Genomic DNA, 22342 nt, shown 5'->3' with positions numbered 1-22342 from the left:
TGTCCAACTTAGCTGCTTTGGAGGCTATTAAGTTGTCATAGAGTTTTTTTCGTTTGACATTTTTGGATGGTGGGTAATAGAATAGTGAATGGGTTCTTCTGTGTCTGATTGAGGAGGATTGATTTAGTCTGTTATTCCAGTAAGTTGGGCTTTCTCCGTTGATAGCCTTGTAAAGTAAGCAGTAGAATTTGAAGTTCACTCTTGCTTCTATTGGAAGCCAATGCGGGTCATGGTATGCCTCTGTGATATGATCATATTTTTTTAGTGAATAGACAAGTCTCAGGGCTGTATTCTGCACCGTCTGCAATTGCTTCATCATGGTCGCGGGACATGGTAGGTATAGTATGTTGCAGTAGTCCAGCATCCCAAGAATTAGAGATTGTACCAATAGTAGGAATTGCTTCTTTTCGAAGAATGATCAGATTTTTCTCAGATTTCTCATGGTCATGAATGATGTCTTTATTATTTTGTTAATTTGGGGTTGCATGTTACAGCTTCTGTCAATCGTGATGCCAAGCAATTTTAAAGTAGGTTGTATTGGGTATGAAAACGAATTTATTACAAGATTGTTAACGTTGGAGTTTTGTCATTTTCAAGTAGAATGAAATTTGTTTTGTCAGGGTTAAGTTTTAATTTGTGCTCTGTCATCCATATAGCCACTGATTTGAGGGTTCTGTGTATTGTTTTTGCTATGAAGGATTCTGGTTGGTTGAAGGGTAGAAGAATAGTGATGTCATCTGCGTAGCTGTATGAAATTATGCAGAGATTATCCAGGTAGTAGCTGAGGGAAGCTATGTATATATTAAATAGAGTAGGTGATAGGGGTGATCCTTGGGGAATTCCGCAGGGGTTGGACCAAGGTTCAGATTTTTCTTGCATTATTTTGATTCTGTAAGTTCTTGATTGTAGGAATCCTTTAAACCATGCAAGTACTTTGCCAGAGATTCCTATTGAGTCGAGAGTTTGTAAAAGCATGTCGTGGTCAACCAAGTCAAAGGCTGCAGAAAGGTCTAATTGTATCAGCAGTATTTTTTTGCCTGTACTGAGGTGTTGTCTTGCAGTGACCATTAATGTTCCTAGAAGTGTTTCCGTGCTGTATTTGGCTCAGAAATCTGATTGTGTGGGGTGGAGTATGTTGTGATTCTCTAGGAAAGAGGCTAGAGTTTTGGCTACGAGACCTTCCATCAGTTTAATGTACAATGGGATTGAGGCAATGGGTCTGTAATTGGATGGTTGGTCTGTTGTCCTTTAGGGTCCTTTAATATTGGAGTTATTATGATTTCGCTGAGTTCTGGTGGGAAATAACCCTCTAGTAGTGAAGAGTAAATCCATTGTAGAAGTAGGGAGCGGAATAATGTGCTTGATGTTTTCAGTAGGTATGTGGGGCAATGGTTAAGGTCACAGGCTGCATGGCTATATTTATTATAAAGATTGTTGAATTCTGTCCAATCTATAGGTGAGAAATGGGACCAGGTTCTATCTGCTACGACTGATTCTTTATCTATTGGTGGAAATGATGACTCTATGTGTGAGGGTGTTCCATTGAAAGAAGCTCTTATAATTGTGATTTTGTTTTTGAAGTAGGAAGCTAGGAGGGTGGCTGTAGGTGGGGGCAAATTATTGTTCTTTATGTATGGTGTTGTGTTTGTGAGGTCTTTTAGTAGCTGGAATAATTTTTTTGAGTCTTGAGGTCCATCTCCAATTTGTTTCGAGTAGTATGTCCTTCTTTTTTCTTTCAGTTTTGTTTGTACTTTCGGTTTGTTGTTATCCATGCTGTTTTTATGGAATCTTGGTCTCTTTTTCTCCATTTTCTTTCCAATTGTCTACATTGTCTTTTGAGTTGGAGTAGTTCATTGTCAAACCACTTGTCTGATTTTCGGAGGATTTTGGTTTTAAGTTTTTCCGGGGCTAGTTCATTGAGGGTGGTCTTACTTAGCAGGTTCCATTTAGAAATGAAGTCTTTAGGTGTGTAGTGTTGTATAATGGAATCTGTTTTTGACCAGAATACTGTGGGATTTATACGTTTGCGTGAGAGGAAGGTAGTCTGTTGAGTAGTCGGAGTGTATTTGTTGCTGGACCAATTGATTTCGAAGAAGTAGGTGTAGTGATCAGACCAAAGGGAACGGTTCCTTTTTCCGTTTGAGGTTTGAATTTCTGGATGCGTGGTCTGTTGGGACATATATGCTATGATGTCCAGTTGGTGTCCTTTTTCATGTGTAGCTTGAGGATCTAAGATTTTATATGTTAGGGCTTCTAGGTATGCTAGTACGGATTTAGCATTTTTGCAAGATTGGTTTTCAATGTGAAGGTTGAGGTCTCCTAGAAGGAGGTTGTAGGTAGTTGCTAGAGAGTTTCTATAGATAAATTCTTCAAATATAGGTTTGGCTGTGCTCCAGTTACTTGGGGTTATGTAGCATAGAATACATGTGAGTGTTCCTTTAAGTGATGGGCTTGAGAGTTGACAGGCAAGTAAATCCATGTATTGTTCTGTTATTTTGTTATGTAGGTGTATGTTTAATGTGTTTCTGGTTATGATAGCAATTCCTCCTCCTCTCTTATTTTCTCTACATACCAGTGTTATTTTGTGGCTTTTTGGGCAGACTTCAGTTATTCTAGGGTCAGTATCAGAGGTGATCCAGGTCTCTGTGAGGAAAAGGCAGTCAAGGTTATCTTCCTCTATCCAGTTTTTTATGCGTTCCGTTTTGGGGCCAATGGATCTGATGTTCATATAGGCGCATTTGAGAGGGGTGTATTCTGTTGTCGAGTTGCTCGTTGTTTTCAGGTAAATGAGTGATCTTTGGTGGGGTAGTATTGTGGTAATGTAGGGATTTGTTGATTTTCTAGTTGTTGATTTAGGGGAGGGTTGATAATTGAAGGGCTGATAGTTTGTGTTTCTGTTTAATATGCGATACCAGTTTGGCTGGGTAATTCCTCTGGAGTTTGCTATGATAGGTATTGGGTATATGTTGTGTGCATATGTTTTCCAGTCTGTGAGGAGCAGAAGTATCAGAAGGATTGCTTGAGTATAACTTAAAAGTGTGGTTCTCATGATGGTGCAAGATGCAATGCTCACTGTACCTGACATATCTAGTATGGTATAGGACGGGGGTCGGCAACCCGCGGCTCCAGAGCCGCATGCGGCTCTTTTCCACCTTTGCTGCGGCTCCGGTAAGTCCGGCGTCGCGGCGGGAAATAGCCATGCTGAGCAGTGAGCTCAGCACATACACAGATGAAAGCCTTGCTTGCTGATTGGTCCGGCGGCCCCGCCCCGCCGTGCCGCCGGACCAATCAGCAAGCAAGGCTTTCATCTGTGTAGTGCTGAGCTCACTCAGCATGGCTATTTCCTGCAGCGACGCTGGAGTTGTAAGGTGCCTGAAAAAGAAATCATCCTGGCCGGGGTCGGTGTCATGCTCCGGAGATCTACAGCCTTCCTATCTCCCTCTCCCTTCTACCTGCTTCCGGCCACATCCCCTGCTCCGCGGCTCTCTTCGGCAACTCAGCAGCAGCTTCTGACGTCGGGGCCTACCCTCTGCGAGTCCCGCTTGTTTCAACTTCCTTTTTCCACAAAGGCGGGACTCGTAGAGGGAAGGCCTCGATGTCGGCAGCTTGTCTTGATCACCGCTGCTGACAAGTTGCTGAAGAGAGCCGCGGAGCAGGGGGGTGTTGCCAGGTGCAGGTAGAAGGGAGAGGGCCAGATGCAGGACTCGTGGGTGAGGGAGCAGAAGAGAGAGAGAAAGAGAGAGGGGAGGGAAACAAAAGGAAATATTTCATACTGGGCTGGGCCGGAGTGGAGGGAGGGTGGAAAGATTCTGGCTACAGGGTGCAGTAACAAAGGAAAAGGGGGGAAAGCTGAAAATGGAGATAGTGACACAAAGAAGAGAAAGAGTAAGCAGGACCTACTGAATAAGGATAGAGATACAGAGGGGACATGAAGAGGAGGTGAAATAGAGACATAGAAGTAATGCTGAAAAAGTGTGTGTGGGGGGGAGATAAAGACATTGAAAGGGCAAATGGTGAACATGGGGTAAAGACAAGGACAGAGACAAATGAAGATTCTGAAAAACTGGTGAGATAGGGATATAGGTGAGATGGACACAAAGAAGGGTGATGCTGGAAAATAGGTGGAATGGTAATTCTGACAGACACAGAAGGGAAATGCTGGATCAAGGAGAGATGGGGCTCAGGCTGGATGGAATGAGGAGAAATGCCTTGTTGGCCCGGAACTTCCTCTCCTACGTCAGAATTGACATCAGGGAGCGGAATGCTGGTCAGCGCAACACTTCTGCAGGGAAAGCTTGGGACGGCGGTGGCTTGGGGGCTGTTCCCCGATGGCGGTGGCAGCAAACTGAGTGGCTTGGGGGATGGCACGGAGACAGAAAGAAGGGGGAACAGGGAGACAGAAAGAAAAAGTTGGGGGAGAGAATGAGGTCTGGAGGAGAGGAAACATACAGGAGGCTGAAAGAAAGGAAGAAAGATTGGATGCACAGTCAGAAGAAGAAAGTGCAACCAGAGACTCATGAAATCACCAAATAGCAAAGGTAGGAAAAATGATTTTATTTTCAATTTAGTGATCCTGTATATAGCATTAAGATAAGAAACAATATATGCAGTGTTAGATTTGTTTTATAATGGTTTTGCGGCTCCAAGTTTTTTTTTCTTTTCGAAAACGGGTCCAAGTGGCTCTTTATGTCTTAAAGGTTGCAGACCCCTGGTATAGGATTTAGGGATGAACAGATATAATACCCATCAAAATCTTAAAATTCAGGAAAAAAAACCTAAAGTAACAAGTGTAAAACTTACATTACAAAGAAAATTTTAATTTGTAGGAGGTGATCATGTGAAATGTAAAGATTTGAAACACACTGACACTGCTTTTATTTACAAGGTGAATAAGAATGCTTGGGATCATTAATGAGTAAATATGAAAGAAAATATAACATTAAATCCCTGAGGAAGACACTAAACAAAACATGAAATCATGTCAGATATTCTGCTAAGAAAGATCTACAAAGGATACTTTGCCAAAAAAATTCACCAATAGGTTCTTACCTGCTAATTTTCTTTCTTTTAGTCCCTCCAGACCAGCACAAATGGAATGTACCAAAGCATTATCCATCATAGGTGGAATCCTCGAAGGACGGTCACAAGAACACGCGCCTGAATATCCACATGGTAATGTTGCACAAAGACCAAACTGCAGCTTTACAGATATCCACAGGAGGCACAAGAGAAGCCTCAGCCCAAGAAGCTGCCTACCCCTGAGTGGAGTGAGCTTTGAGAAATTCCAAGCAGGCTTCTTTTTAAGAAGGTATGCCAAAACGATAGCCTCCTTGACCCAGCGCACAATCGTAGCCTTGAAAGCACCGTCTCCCACTAAAAGAGCAAAAAGACAGTCTGACTGATGGAACGCCTGAGTCCGCTTAACATAAGCAGGAAGGGCTCTACAGACATCCAATTTGCACAACTGTCTCTGCTCCAAAGAGACCTCCTGACTACCTAAGACCGGAAGGTCAACAAACTGGTTGACATGAAAAGGCAAAACCACCTTCATCAGAAACGAGGGAACTGGCCATAGCACGACCCGCTCCCTGGAAAACTCTAGGAAGAGAGGTCTACACGAAAAAGCCTGCATTTCAGAAAAGCACCTCGCTGATGTAATGGCCATCAGGAACACCATCAGGTTCTTCAATGTGCAGGAGCCGAGAGGCTTGAAAGGAGGACGCACGAGCACAGAAAAACCAGATTGAGATCCCAGGCCGGAAACAAAAGACAAACTAGAGGCCGAAGCAATTTTGCCACTTTCAAGAATTGAATCACATCCCAAGAAGAGGCCAAACACCGACCAAGCAACAGACCGCAAAAAGAAGTCAAAGCTGCAATCTGAACCCTGAGGGAGGACCAGGCATGGCCCCGGTCCAGGCCATCCTGCAAGAAATCCAAAATGTGAGGCAAAGATGCATGAAGTGGAATCACGCCACACGCAGAACATCACTCCTCAAAGAGATGCCAAACTTGCACATATACCTGAGGGGTGGACAGTCTCCAAGAACCTAAGAGGGTGGAGATCACCTTATCCAAATAACCTTACTTACTTAGGCGCTCCCTTTCAAGAGACAAGCCATAAGACAAAAGGGACCTGGATAGAAGACGAATCAGATCTGCCTTCTATGGGCGCCCTCAATACCTCCAGACTCCTCATGGCTCCAGGGGGCTCCCAAGGGGTAGGGTGTGTCCTTAGGGCATGCCCCTTTGGCCACGACCCTGCAAACGCGCCCTGCGAATGCACCTAGCAGCAGCAGCGCTTTTTCACACGAAGGAGACGGACTCCGATGACGTCACCGGCCATCTCCTCCGATGCCTGCCCTATTTGGCACCATTCCCACAGGAAGGAGAAAGTTGAGGCAAACAAAAAGAGTTGCTGAGGCTGTTCTAATGCAGGCCTCTCTCTCCAAGCACCCTCCGGTTGCTCCTCCTTTACCTCTTCCTTACTTCCACTTTTGGGTGGATATGAAACCTCTCCACTTCTCTAGATCTCCAGTACCACTCCCAACTCCTCTAGATCTCCAATACTACTCCCAACTCTAAGGAAGCATTTAAGATGTCAGCCAGTGGAACTGCCAGAAGTTCCCTAAGTTACTTCAGTACCTTCATATGTACACCATCTGGCACTATCACTTTGTCCACCTTTACTTTATCTAGCTCCTCACGAACACAGTCCTCTGAAAAACATTCAATGCCTACCACACCTCCATTCCTATTTGCAGTCCTACTCTCAGCCCTTCAGCTGTGAACACAGAACAGAAATATTTGTAAAGCAATTCAGCCTTATCAGCTTCTACATATTCCTCCCCTGCACCTTTTGAGTCTCACAATGCCACTTTTCCACTTTCCCTATCACTAACATATCTAAAAAAAGTCTTGTCTCTCCATTTATCATGTTGGCTATTTTTCTTCCAGTTGCATCTTTGCTTTCCCGACTATTCTACCAGCTTCTCCTTAATTTTTACAGATATTTATGCCTCTTCCTCTTTCTGCAATCTTTCATAGTTTATGAAGGCAAACCTTTATAGCTACTACTTCTGAGAACCAAAGTGGTCCTCTTTTCCTTACAAAATGGTTTGTTGCCATTACAATAGTTCCTTTCAATTTTGCCCACTGCTTTCCTACTTCTTCCAGATGTTCCCATCCAGACAACTCCTTGACATAATCCTCCATTTTAACATTTAGGTCTTGTTTTTGTTTTTTAAGACTAGAACCTTTGCTTTTGAATAAACCCTCTCTACACTTGTCTTAATATTAAACCATAGATAGTAATCCCAACCATTGCTCACACTTACTAGCCAAATTCACAGGGCATTCATACCAGGTTCCAGGAGCAAGCCAGTCTATAGCTCCAAGCTGAAAACAATCATTGAGAGTAGTCTTTGGCCAGAAGAGAGATTCAAAATTGAAGAAAGCACTAGGTAACAATACATTAAAAACTCTCATGCTGTCACAAGCCCAGCAAAGGCCTGATCCAATTAAGTGGAAAGCCCATAAAGGAGGAAAACTTCCAAGCCAAAAAAGGGAAGAATAATATTTTAATTTCTAATGTATACCTCTCCAGAGACACCGATAGCTTCCTCAGATGCCCCGCACTGACCAGGTGAACCATTCTGTAGTCGCTCCAAAAGTTCCAACAGAGCAAAGTTTTTTTTCAAACCCCAAACACCTGAATCACCTGGTTGAAAGAGACAAATTATATTGAGCGCATCTATTCTAAACAATGATCAAAAAACTTAAACTATTAAATTTAACTATGCATAGCATCTAGCAATTTCTCTGCATTCAGAATTACTAAATAATTTACCCCCTCCTTTACTGACACGTAACACAGGTTTTAGCACCGGCAGCAGCGGTAACTGCTTCGATGCTCATAGGAATTCTATGAGTGTCGAAGCAGTTACCGTCGCTGCCGGTACTAAAACCCGCACAACACATTAGTAAAGGAAAGGGTTAGTTAGCAAATACTATGTTGTCAAGTATAGTACACATTTCTCAATAATGTCCAACCTAGCTTAAAAAAATCCTCTATGAGACATAGCATAATATTGTAATAATAAACAAACATTTTAGAAAAATAAAAGCAGAAGAAGCTACAGGAGTATCATATGTCCAAGTACATGGGATTCTTGCTCCTAATCTATTTAGTAACACCCTAGATACTCCTGTCCCCTTCTGCTCATTTTTCACATTTATTTAAAATACCACAAATAAAGTGAAGTTATTGGGGTGGGGGGGATGTTTAGAGGTAATCTTGTCTAAAATTTGCCTTATACTGAAGAACTACTGTACAACATGTAGATTTGTTCCTCTGTTGGCATGTTTTGTTTGATATATTGCTTTTGAAAAATTATAAATAAAAAAAGTGAACTTACTTACCTGTAGCAGGTGTTCTCAGAGGACATCATTACACGTATTCTCACATATAAATAATGTCAGACAACATATCCCTGGCACAGACACTACCCAGCATTCTATAGCTTTAAGGAGCCTTTGGCACAGCCCATCTGCCTGCATGAGCAAGTACTTTCCTGCCCAGGGTGAGAATATAGTACCAGCAGTACAGTATCAAAGCAAAAGAAAACAACTCCTACAGGTGACCAAGGATGTAAGAATATGTGTCCTGCTATCCTCAGAAAATATCTGCTACAGGTAACATCATTTTCTCTAGGGACAAGTAGGAGGATATCATTTCTCACATTTTTGGGCAGGGCAAGTAGAGGGTCTAGGGCCCTGCCCTCACACCAAATGGCAAACCACCTCTACTTAAAAGTATGACACCTTTTAGTGAAATATTTTCTGGAAGCCAAGAGGACACCGAGACACCCTCAGGCAGTTGTAAGGATGCAAATTCTATGATCTCAACATCTGGGCTGTTAGGACTAGGACCAGGGCCTGGAGGTTGGGATGATTAACTGATCCCTTGTTCTGCATGATTAGAGTCACAGTCCATTCTCCTCAGTTCTTCACAGGACTGCTTCAGAAGAAGGAAACATCTGTCTTAGCCAGTGAGACTCAATGAGGATCATGGTCCCCCAGGCCTGTTTGAGTTTCAGCAAAATCTTTCCTATTAGAGGGATTTGAGGATATGCATACAGGAGACCCTCCCCCCATAGGCAGTGGAATGCTTTTTTGTTTTGGGAGCCCAAAAGCTCTGCCCCAGACCCCGCCCATTTTTCATATATACACACACACAATATAATCTTATTAACAATACATAATGGTTAACCATAAAATTAAACTATACTTCCCCCTCCCCATTTGCGGTTTCCCTACTCGCGATTTCACATAATCACGATTTTTTTTTTGGGGGGGGGGGAGGAGGAAAAAAAACAACATATTTTTGTCTTCTCCCGGCATCCCGGCCTTACCTGGTGGTCTAGCTGGTTTTCGGGGCAGTAGCGATCTTCCTACGCTCCTGCCCTGTGCAGATAGCCATTAGGAAATGGCTGTGGTGAGTTCCAAATCCCCACAGCCATTTCCTAATGGCTATCTGCACGGGGTAGGAGCGTAGGAAGATCGCTACTGCCCCGAAAACCAGCTAGACCACCAGGTAAGGCCGGGATGCCAGGGGAAGGCAGAAGGGAGGAAGGGTGGGTCAGAGCCGGATATTCGCGGTTTTTCACCATTCGCGGTCCGGTTCTGCCCGTATCTCCCGTGAATAAGGAGGGAGAAGTTTACACAAATCACACTGTATGCTTCTCAGCATTCATTCCTACCAGAACACCTGGCCTTGGCCCCATATGCAGAACACAGATAACCCCTATGCAAATACAGGACCACAAACTAAAACTACTAATATATACAAACGAAACCCTAAGATGCAAGAATCTGCATGCAATACAACCCCAGAGAAATAGAAACAAATGCATTTCTTCCATAACAGTGCAAAATATAGACAGAAGATGTAAATTCTCAAAACTGACACATTTCAATCACTAAATTTAAAATAAAATCATTTCCCCTATCTTTTCCCAGTCTCTGGCTGCACTTCCTTCTGTCTGTGCTCTTAACTGTGCACCCAGGGCCACCTTATCCATTTGCAGTTTTTCTCTCCTTCACTTTCTGCCCTACATCCACCTTTAGCATTAACTTTTAACATTCAACTTTGTTCCATTTTTCTGCTCTCTTCTCAAAATCTATCTACTTTTCCATGTCTTCCCTTCACATCTATCCATGTATACCAGGGGTGTCCAACCTGCGGCCCAGTGAAGTATTTTGTGCGGCCCCGGTCAAGGACGATGCAGTGTTTTCCTCTGCTGCTCCCGGGTATTTACCGTCTTGCTGGCTCCCTCCTCTGTCTTGCTGCAGAGTTTGCACGTTTATACAGCCCTAGAAACATTTTTTTCGACCAATGCGGCCCAGTGAAGCCAAAAGGTTGGACACCCCTGATGTATACCATCTCCTCCCTCTTTCTTCTCCCCTATTCCCCCATCTATCCATAATAAGCATTCCCTGCCACACCCATTACTGTGCACCATCTCCTCCCTGTCTCCCCTTCCACCATCTCATCCCTCTCACCCTGTCCCATGGTCAGGCATCTCTGTCTTCCCCCTTCCCTCCTCCTATGGTCTGGCATCTTTCTCCTCTCCTTCCCATAGCCTGGAATCTCTCTCTTCTTCCCTCCCTCTTCTCATGCTCTAATATCTCTCTCCTGTTCACGGTCTGGCATCTCTCTCCTCTCCTTCCTGCAGTTTAGCATATCTCTCTCTCCCCTCCTTCCATTCCATGGTCTGGCATCTCTCTCTTCCCTCCTTCCATCACCCTTCTCCAGAATCTGACATTTCTCCCTTCTCTGGGTCATCTCTCCTCCCTCCCAGTGTAACATTTCTCCCTCCTTCTTCTCCACCACTATCATGTCCAATAATTCTCACTCTTTCTTCCTTTCCCAATATATACCATTTCTCTTTCCCTCCTACTCCACACACCTATGTCCAACAATTCTTTTTTTCTCTTCCTTCACCCACCGGCAGCATCTCTTTTCCTCTCTTCCTAACCCCCAGCCCGTAAGCATCTGTCCTTCCCTCATTCCCAACCACACACACACATCCCTCCTCCGTCTCTCTCTCAGCTGGATCCTGTGATACGACCTCGCCCAAGTTCCTAACCTCCCCACTGCTGTAGTTTAAAATCTTCAGGCAGCCGCCGGCACAACAAAGCCAGCTGCCAAATGTCGGCTCTCAACCTGCCCCGGAAGGGTTCTTTCTGCAGCATTTCCTCTTCCCGCATAGGCAGGACACTGCAGAAAGAACACTTCCAGGGTAGACCGACATCAGGAGGCTGGCTTTGTGGTGCTGCCGGCTGCCCGAAGACTGCAATGCTCTACTAGTGGGCTTACCAGCAAAAACACTCTCCCGTCTCCAAAGTGTGCAAAACGCCGCTATCCGACGCCTAAAAAAACTTGGGCTGCCGCAACCATATCACCCCTGCACTAACATCCATGCACTGGCTGCCTATCCAAAAACAATGTGCCTTTAAAGCCTTGGTGTTAGCCTTCAAGACTTTCCACAAAATGACACCAACCTACATAGCATCAAAACTACAAATTTATGTCCCAAACCAATCACTGAGATCCCAAACAGAAAAACGGCTGATCCTGCCACCTTGCCACGTACTCACTTGCTAAGAAAGCTATTTTACTTCCATGTGATATCTATACTGAATGTATTGCAATTTAATCCACCCTATGTCCTAAGTCTGTATTTTAAGTCTGCATGTTATGTCTACAGTACTCCCCTGATATTTGCAGGTGTTCCGTTCCAGGAACCCCTGCGAATGTCGAATAACCACGAATACGGTTTTTAGGAAGGGGAGACAGGAGAGGGCAGCCGGAGAGCCAACAAATGAAGGAAATCACTCGCTTTGACACGCAGCTCCTGATTGGTGAGGCCCGACTTTAGTACAGGAAGAGGCATACCACGAGTGATTTCCTTCACTCGCCAGTGCTCCGGCTGCCCTCTCCTGCCTCTCCAGCTGCCCTTCCCTGCCTCCCCTTCACGGTCAGAAAATACCACGAACCGCGAATTCGCGGAGGAGCACTGTATACTGTAATCTAAACCCCTTGTCTATACTGTAAATGCTGTAAAATCTGTATTTCTCACTAAAGTTTGTCCTAACCATACCATGAATGTACTCTTGTAACCCGTTCTGGGTTCCTTTGGGAGGATGGTCTAAATAAATGAATAAATAAATAAATAAGTTACAGTGGCAGGGAAGTGGTAGGTCGCATTAGTTCCATTGAATAGATCGTAAAAAGTTGTATATGATCACCATGTTTCATTTGTTTTGCTTATATAACCAAGGAAATATTTTGACTCAAAGTTGTGAAAAGTTTGCAGGGATACTGTATGAGTGGTCATAGTACGGTATAGAACAAAGAGCTATATCTCCATTAGAATTCTTTGGTAGGGTCATGTCAGATTCAGCACACAAAAGTTTCATCAAAATCTGTGATGTTGAGGTGGGGGGCCCTAGACCACTTGGCACAGAATGACCCAGCTTCCTGAAAACAACTCAATGAACCTCATATTTCTGACTGGGTTTTGTGACTAAAAGAGATTTGAGATATGGAACTCAGCCTGCTTGTTGTCCCTCTTTTTGAGGTCTCAGAACTGCTAAACCAAGAATTAACTGATTTTGGGTTTGTGGGCAGATGCAAAAAAACAGGTCTTCAATGTTTCTCACCTTTGAAAAAAGTTGATTGGTCATACATCATTAAAAAAAAAAACAACTATTGGCCATTAGTTTATACCACCATATTTTAAAGTGATTTTTTTTATTTATTTATTTTTTATATACTGTACTCGTGTTTTGATTCTTCATTTAAACTTTGTAATTTAGAGAGATGATGTTTTGCCATGGGCCTATACACTGAATAAAGGAGGATACTATAGATTTCTAGTTGCTTATTGGTAAGTTTAGACATAGCCCTTTTATGATCATGAGCAATATGTATGTATAAGTAAATGAACCACCAGACCACTGACTGAATTTGACAACAACAAAATCAATTCCGTTCTATGATATTTCTCGACAGCCCTGAAGCAGAATTTCAAAATATTATAGCATGTATTTAAAATCACCATCTTGCCATTTTAAGATACAATACTTTGAGCCTGTTTAGGAATTATCTTCACTTATCTCTATCACTTTAAGGCCCTCTTTTACTAAGCCACAGAAGAGGTTTCTACTGCAACCTGGGGCGTTAAATACTCCGACACTGCTCTGACGCTCATAGGAATTCTATGAGCATTGGAGCATTTAGCACTCCAGGCCGCAGTAGAAACCTCTATCACAACTTAATAAAAGGGGGGTAAGTGTATTCTAAATTAAATAAAATGTTAAAGAGTTTTTATTCTTCAACTGTGCTGAAATTTTAAAGTATTTTCTAACTCCAAATTCATGTAGTTTGGGAATATATGATTAAACTAAATAGGATGCTTGGGTTTTTTTTAGCAGGTTCCCTATTTATAACAGTCACTTCACTATAAATTATTGATTTCAGGTAACTTTGTCTTTAACTGTAAATAATGTTCCATCCTCAGAAAAAGTCTTGGGGAGGGGGTTTACCAGTTAGGAGCATCTCTTCAACAAGTGACAGGTCATCCAACCTGTGTAAACTACTATAGTAGAATCTCAGTTAACTGGCATTGAATTAACCAGTTCTCTCAACCAACCGGCAAAAAAGTTACCAGCCAAAAAAAAGTCTCCCACACTCCTTAGATAACCTCCAAACACCCCCCTCCCTCCAGCCCCCAAAGCAGTAAGCAGCCACAAATCTCCCTTCTGCCCTCCCACCCTCAAAGAAGCAACGGCAGCCATCCTGACAACCCCCTTCCCTCCCTTACTGAAGGAGTAGCAGCAGCTAGTGAACAGAATAAGCGCCATAAACAGGCTGCTTCCGGCCAGCCCCAGCATGGCCTTTCCTCTGCCATATCACTTCTGACATGGCATAAACCTCTTGCAAGAGGTTTATGAACAAGTAAATCGCTGCTTGCTGCATAAAAAATAATACACATTTCAATGCACACACATTTCAATGCACAGTAAAGAGACTATTAGTTATTCTACCCCCAATATAATACAAAGAACTACTACAAAAAACTAAGACAAGCGCAACATGAGAACATGGGAGAAAGATTAGCTCCCCCTTCTGTAACAGTCTACTAGAGCAGAAAAAGCAACAGCCCCTATTTCCAGCCTCACCATCATTCTGCCCCCCCAAGACTCCCTCCAATTTGCTGACCCCCACATTCACCAATCCCCCCTCCCCCGACACCCTTTTCAACCCCCCTAAAAAGAATAAAAGCCTTAATGTCTAGTGGGCCACCTAACTCTCTCCACCGTAAAAACAGCAATATCCCCAAATAAACATTGCCCTGGTGTTATGGGGCATCTGAGACCCCACCCAAAAAAATGGTATCTAGCAACACCCCTCACCCCCACCCCCATTTTGCCCTTATTTAGTTTAGGCAGAAAGTATCAAATAAGGGGAAAATTCCCTTATTTAGCAGACTGACCCCACACCATGCATTGCATTGCATGTGTCAGATGCTGACATGTTCCTAGATTCAAGTGACCATCACACCAACCTCAACAAGGTACACAGGCAGGTGGGGAAAGGGAGTCTGTGAATGCTGCTAGACACCTTTGAATCATAGAAGGAAGAAGGTTATTTGGAAGAGAGGAGTATACTGGAGTTGAGGGCAGGGGGAGCTACTATACTACCAATGAACAGTGGTGCCGGTAGGGGGATACAGTGGCTTTTTCCCTTTTTTTAAATGTCCTCCTTCCTGTTAGTGCATGAGCCAATCACCATTCAAGTTTCCAAGTTTATTAAAATTTTGATAAAACACCAATCATAAATTCTAAGCGTTGTACAATAAAATTAAATGGGGAAAACAATCAAGTGGCTAATTAAAAACAATACAGACATAACTTACAATAAAACATACTGACATAACGTACAGTTAAAACAAGAGGAGAATAGGGAGAATTACAATATTTAAAGGAAAGAAAACATATAAAGGTAAAATCAAAAAGGAAGAGGGGGAGCAGACAGAAATCAGAATAGAGGAGAGTAATCATAGGACAGGAATAGCTTTCATAATTGGGGAGCTGAGCTGAGTCAGCTTACATAGGTGTCTTTGAAAAGGAAGCATTTTAAACTTCCCTTGAATTTATCTAGATTGTTTTCTACTCTTATTTGGGCTGGCAGAGAATTCTAGATTGAAGGAGCGGTAACGGCAATAGATGTATCTCGACAAGTACTGATGATTTTAAAGAGGGAACATACAGCTCCCGGCCCAGACGGATTCTCTGGGGAATTCTATCAGTTGCTGTTGCCTCAGCTTTGTGGTCCGCTATTGAGTTACTTTAATGAGTCTGTACAAAAGGGCTCTTTTCTGCGCTTTGCTAACGAGGCTCTTATCACTTTACTTGCGAAACCCGGCAAGAAAGAGGATGACCCGGGTTCCTATCGCCCCATTTCATTGCTAAACGTGGATCTTAAGCTCTTTTCTCGTATATTGGCTGATCGCTTGGCTTCCTTTCTTCCTTCACTATTTCACGAGGACCAGGTTGGGTTTGTCCGTGGACGCCAATTGGTATGTAATGTGCATAAGGTTTTATTGGCTATGGCGCTTTGTCATCAATATCGTATTCCTGCTCTGTTTGTTAGTTTGGAAGCCTCTAAGGCTTTTGACAGTGTTCACTGGTCTTTTTTGTTTTTTACTCTAGAGCATGTTGGTCTCGGGGGTTTCTATCTCGATGCGATTCGGTCTTTATATGCTAATCCCCGGGCCTCTTTATTAGTTAATTCGCTCAGATTCGTTTTCTATTTTACGGGGCACTTGGCAAGGGTGCCCCCTCTCTCCGCTCCTTTTCCTTCTTACCTTGGAGCCTCTCCTTTGTACTTTACGCCAATTTGATCAGGTGAGCGGTTTGTGTGTTGGGGTTGGGGAAATTAAAACCTTACCTTCGCAGATGATTTGTTTCTTGTCTTTACCAACCCTGTGGTGTCTTTAACGACAGCGTTGGATTTGATTTCAGAGTTTGGTTTTCATTCTGGTCTCTCCCTCAACCTGGATAATTCAATGGCTCTTCCCTCCTTTTTGGAACTACGTACTACTTGGCCTGGGGTGTGTCCGATACAGTGGGCTGACACTTTTCTTAAATATCTAGGAGTTATTATTCTGATGGATTTAACGTGTCTGTATGAGCTTAATGTTGCGTCCTTGCTGCGCGATTTATCTAATCAGCTGCGCCTTTGGCAAGGATACCCTATATCTCTTATGGGTCGTATAAGCCTTTATAATATGGTGGTTGTGCCTCGTTGGCTTTATGTGTTTCAAATGTTACCTCTTTATTTGACTCTTAGGGATGAGGCACAACTTGTCCGGTTGGTGCAACGCTTTCTTTGGTTCAGTAAACAAGCCCGTCTTTCTTATCGGAGAGTGGCCTTACTGTGGTATAAGGGGGATTAGGTTTATTGAATCTTCGTTTCTTGATGGTTGGATGTGGTATGCTCCACATTAATGACTTCTTTCGTGGTACCTCGTATTTTACTAATACCCCTTTGGAACTTTCTTGTTTTCAATCTATTCATTTTAGTGCCTTTTTGCATGGAGTGTCTTCTGGATACCCGGGGATTCTCCCTCGCATTGTTTTATATGGCTCTTTGAAGCGAGTTTGGAATTGGATTTGTCATTTTCACAGCATTTCCTCTCAGGTTTCTCCTTTCTTGCCTCTTCGTTTTAATCCTTCTTTTCCTCCTGGTATGGATACTGCTATTTTTCTGCATTGCGAAGCACAGGGGATCCATTACTTGTTTCAGCTCTTGGCGGATGATGGGACTATTAAAACCTTTGAACAATTACAAGCTGATTTTGCATTACCTTCCACTGATGAGTTTGCATATTTTCAAATTCGACATTATATACATTCTTTGCTTTCAGATGATCTGGTTGCAGGCCAGCATGAGTTGCTGTCAACGGCATATACCATTGGTGCTCAGCAATTGGATCCCCTTAAGTTCCATCACCGTCATCTGAAGGATGAATCTCCTGTGCTTGCTCTTTCTCAGCTCCGGGATGTTTGGGCCCGGGACTTGCAAATTATATTGCCTGAAGATGCGATCTCAAGGGCTATTATGAGACTGCATGTTTATCAAAAATATATGATTTTTTGGGAACAGCAATATAAGTTGTTATTGCGTCTCTATATTTCTCCTAAGAGAGCATATTTGGCTCGCTTTAGGGCTTCTGCGCGGTGCCCTCGTTGCTCTTATGCTGAGGCGAGTTTTGGCCATATGTTGTGGTCTTGCCCTTTAATTGAGGCCTTTTGGGATCGCATCTTCCTTTTTGTGGAACATATTTGGATGGTGAAATTACATCATTCGCCATTAATATTATTTGGTGTTCTTCCTCATTATTATCCTCGTCAGAGAGGTACTTCTATTTTTCTTAAATGGACAATGGTAATAGCTCTGAAATGTATAATTCTGAAATGGTTAGACACAGAAGCTCCTGATATTTCTCTGTGGCGGACTAGAGTGATTTTGTTTCTGATGTGGGAACGCAGAGACATTGTGGATATTTCATCACCTCGAGAGCATCTTTTTCAACAAGCATGGGAACCTTTTTGGAACACTATGTCTCCTTGGGTGAGGAGTCACCTTCTGAATGTTTGAATTTGTTTATTTCTACACTGTTACTTCATAGTATTGATGTAGAGCCCTTGATTTTGTTGGGAAGGGGGGAGTGGGGAATGGATAGGGGGTTTCCATTTTTTCCTTCCTTAAACATCAAAAATTTGATGGAATTTGCATTGTATTTGATGGTTTGACATTAATAAAAATTCTTTACAATAAAGAGGCAACATACAAAAGATTCTGAGTAGTGGATCTTAGTGTTCCGGACGGGTCACATGGGATAAGACGCTTGTGGATGAAAGCAGGTTCTTTAGTATTTTGGGCTTTGAAAGTAAGAATGGCGATTTTATATGTAATTCTGTGCGGAATTGGTAGCCAATTAGCATTCTTAAGCAGAGGAGTAACATGGTCAAATTTCTTCACGTTTATGATAATTTTCACACACTAACATGAAGGGGGACATTTTGCAATAGCCTGTGGATTACTGCCCTGATTTTAATGCAGTGACAATTTGCATGCTCATTAAATACTGCATGCAGGTAACTTTGGTTGATGCAATGGGCTAAGAACCTGGAGAACTGGGTTTGATTCTCACTGCAGTTCCTTGTGACTCTGGGCAAGTCACTTAACTCTCCATTTCCCCAGGTACAATACTTAAGATTGTAAACCCACTAGAGACAGAGAAAGTACCTGCATATAAAAATTATAAAACACTTTGACTGTACCACAGAAAGGCAGATATCAAATCCCATTGATAACATCAGAAGCTGTGTAGTCACCTGCTCTACCACACAATTTTCTTTATCATCCACACAGTACTTAAGCATCCAAAAACTTCATAAATAACCTATAATGAATAATTCCCATACTAACATTTAAAGTATTACCTAATTCAGTGACCTGACGATCAAAAGGACACCGAATTGCTTTGCCATGGAGAGGAAGACGGGTGAGGCAGTCATGACAGACAGTATGGCCACACAAGAGCAGGCGGGGGACTTTGTCACCTTGCAGAGAAAATACATCTTCACAAACTCCACATTCGAGAACCTGCAGTTTGAAAGATGTAACATGTTAACATTGTGTGTAAAGCAACAGCAGGAGTCAGCAAGATATTGCCTTAAAGTACTTTTGCTGTCAACAAAAAATTAATCACTAACTTTAAAAGAGTAAAATTCATACATCTAGGGCTAAGAACTCTAGAAAAAGTAACTTGGAAGAACAAGAAGCCAAACTGATTCAAAATCTATTTAAATTGTGAATATTGTAGTTAAGCCCTCTTCAAATAAGCCTGCATCCCAACTTCCTCTTTCTTCTGCTGATATATACAGTGATGTGCAAAAGTCTAGAATCACTTGTGTATTTTGCATTCTTTCAACTTTTTGAGCTTTTATTTTAATTTCTTTGTTGGCCCAATAGATTTGTCTGTGTACCACATTATAAAGAATACATTTGGCTATTAGAATCAACTTTTTAAGAACACTTGTTTCTAATTTTACAATTTTGTTGATACTGGAACATAGCCATTATAACTTTAACAGATCATGCTTCAAAACTGGATCAAGACTGTCCAATCAGTACACATTATTTATGACCAATCAGGAGGCTGCTTTCATCAGCCAATCAAAATCCAGACATCTAGAAGCACAGGCTTTTTGGGTTTCATACACTTTCTGCATCAACCATGAACAAGACTCGGAAACTGACTTTGGAGGAGCATGTTCGTCAGTGATGAGCCTCGGTCTGGTCATCCACATGCATCAACATCATGCCAAGACCATGTGCACTTTGATGCATTTCATTGACCAACTACAAGTTGACCTTACCTCAGTTACTGCATGAGTGGTCAGACGAGTGTCACATCAATGTCAGCTCATCAACAGTTCCAAGTTTAATGATTATTTGATATATCGCCTATCATAATACTAAGCGATTATACAAAATATTTAAAATCAGGGGGGTACACAAACAAAAGTACATATTGACAGATACCAAGACAGAACGGACTAACAGAAGGACTATGGGTGAACTGCAATAAAGTATAGTAAAGAAGAGAAAATTAAAAAGGATAAAAACAATGGGAGTGGTAGGGGTTTTATTTAGGCAGTTGGTTATGAGCAAGGAATGTAGAAAGTAGGCAAGTTGGAGATTAGATCATTATTCAAAGGCATCTTTATAAAAAAAAGTTTTAAGAGCTCCTCATAGGCTTGCTTCCTCTCTAATATAGGGGGGGAGAGTATTCCAAGTGAGGGAAGAAGTTACAGCGTACCAAATGTTTTACTAAACTAAACTAAATCTTGGGTTTATATACCGCGCCATCTCCACATTTGTGGAGCTCGGCACGGTTTACAAGAATTGTAATGAAAAAGGAACTCCAAGGGAGGGATGGGTGAAGATCGGAGAGAGGAGAATGTTAGCGGGCTGGGATGTCAGAAGAGGAGGGAGTGTTAGTTTTTTTTTACGAGTAGGCACGAAAAGTACATTTGGGGAGGATGATCTGAGAGGCTGCAAAGCATGCAACAAGTCACTGACTGACGTTCAAAAGCACAACCGGATCGCATGGGCATGGAAGCACTCAAACTGGATAAGTGAAATGTGGGAAAATGTGCTTTTCAGTGATGAAAGCATCTTCTGCCTGTTTGGTAACCAGGTCCATATCTAGTGAAGAGGTTTCCTGGAGAGGAGTTCAAACCTGAATGTCTCAACCTCACTGTGAAGCATCCTTTGAAGGTCATGGTCTGGGGATGCATGGCTACCAGTGGCATCAGATGTCTGCACATACTCAATGGAATAGTCAACGGGACCAAGTACATCATAATACTGCAAAAGTGCATAGTGCCATCAGTTCAGCAGCTGTTTCCAAGCCAGTTCTTGTTCCAAGATGACAATGCACCTTGCCTTCGCTCCAAACAGGTGATCAACTGGAAGTGTCAGAGCAACAAGTAAACTGATTGGCCTGCCCAATCTCCGGATCTGAATCTGATCGAGAACTTGTGGCACAAGGTGGCCTGGGAGATATCCAAGAGACATCCAACATCTAAACATAAGTTGATTGAGTCACTCACTGCAGCCTGGAACCACATTGTCACCCATGACCACCTCATCAAACTGGTTCACTCGATGCCAGAACGGTGCAGAGGGCAGATCAAGAACTTAGGGTGGCCCACCAAATACTGAGCCATCACTAACACACAAAACAGCCTTTTTCAAGGCCACCTACATGAATACGAATAGATGACACTCATATGTACTTTTTTGGCCAGTGAAGTAGATTGATTTATGGAAGAAAAAAAACAAAACACAACCCACAATTAACATGGCAACTTCAACAAACTCAGAAATGTAAGACCAAGCTAGAATAAAAAGTTGATTCTAACAGCCAAATGTATCCCTTATAATGTGATACACAAACAAATGTATTGGGGTCAACAAAAAATTACAATTAATGGTAAGAAAGCAAAATTCACAAGTGGTTCCATACTTTTTGCTCATCACCATGTAGTTTCTGCAGCACCCTAGAAAACCTCACAGCCCAATAAGGACCAAACTGAGTTTTACTTTGCTAGAATATTTTTTACCCACAGACACGGAATGGAGAAAAGGCCTTAATAAATCAAGTCCTAACTAATGAGGAATTTTTAGTCCAATGAAACGGGATAAATATCCCATATTATTATTTATTCAAAAAAAGGAAACACTTCCACTGACAACATAGCATGCATTCCTAGTAGCGATTAAAATCCCTCCGCATCCAGATATGCCGGAGCCTATCATATAGGACTCAAAAGGGTTTTCAACATTCTTTAAAGAAAGCAGTCCAGCAATTCTGCAGCTGAATACAATATCTCTCCCACATTAGTGTGAGGTTCGTTGTACTACAGCCTTGCATTGTCTTCATTTCATGATTTGTAATAAGCCCGGAATGCGCGACACAGCAAGAATAAAAAACGACAAATAAGTACAGTATTACTTTGTTCACTCAGTCTGTCCATTTCGACTAGCTGAATTCTCATATTCCACTTAGACATATCGCGTACTTCCAATATTTACACCCACACATCCGGGGACACAGCGGAAAGCTTCGTTTCGCAGCTTATACGTGCAGCTTCTCACCTTCACAGCACAGCCCGCAGCAGCTGTCCCTCGGTTCTGCCTCCCCCAACCGCCGCCTCCGCCTCCATCCAACCCAGTTCCAGCGAAAGGCTTGTTTACAGCAGCGGCGGCCATACTGCCACAGCAGCAGCTGCACTATCACCAACCAAGACCAAGGATGGACCAAGCACGCGCATTCCCCTCCCACTCGCGCGCGAAGCAGGAAACCGAGAACCCCCGCAGCGCCAATCCGCCAACAATCACGCGCGCGACCTCCTTCCTCTCTGCGGCTAGAGCGCCGTTTCTCATCTCCCCAACCGGGGACCGAAATTGGTACGCTCCAGCCCAGACAGCCAGTTTGTCGCTCCTTGCGCCTGCGCAATAGTCACTCTGGCAACATATTGTCGTTTACGTTTCCTCTTTCCCACTTTTGTGGGATGGTGGGAGATGCTGCAGCAGTCGCTGAGGCAGGGATAGTTGAGGGTATCTGACGCCATAGCCCAGTGTTCTTTAGTGTAAGACCTGAGAGCCGATGGTCCACATTGTGATTCTGGGTTT

General features: G+C 42.8%; 1 protein-coding gene across 5 annotated transcripts in view; it reads right to left on the bottom strand.

The window, feature by feature from the left end:
• TRIM23 (tripartite motif containing 23) overlaps window positions 1-22342 on the bottom strand; it is a 119016-nt gene extending 96674 nt beyond the window's left edge. Inside the window, exons 1-3 of one of the 5 annotated variants that reach the window (XM_033930190.1) lie at window positions 22307-22342; window positions 18580-18742; window positions 7599-7720 (exon numbers count right to left, since the gene is read on the bottom strand). In XM_033930190.1, the coding sequence (XP_033786081.1) occupies window positions 7599-7720; window positions 18580-18742; window positions 22307-22327 (306 nt within the window). In that variant the 5' untranslated portion in view covers window positions 22328-22342. Of the gene's footprint in view, window positions 1-7598; window positions 7721-18579; window positions 18743-21662; window positions 22158-22306 lie in introns of those variants that run through there. The other 4 variants (XM_033930182.1, XM_033930209.1, XM_033930200.1 and 1 more) reach the window with 4 other exon arrangements.

Source organism: Geotrypetes seraphini, chromosome 1, assembly GCF_902459505.1.
Source record: "Geotrypetes seraphini chromosome 1, aGeoSer1.1, whole genome shotgun sequence".
Taxonomy (NCBI): domain Eukaryota; kingdom Metazoa; phylum Chordata; class Amphibia; order Gymnophiona; family Dermophiidae; genus Geotrypetes; species Geotrypetes seraphini.
This window is presented reverse-complemented; position numbering and strand designations above follow the sequence as displayed.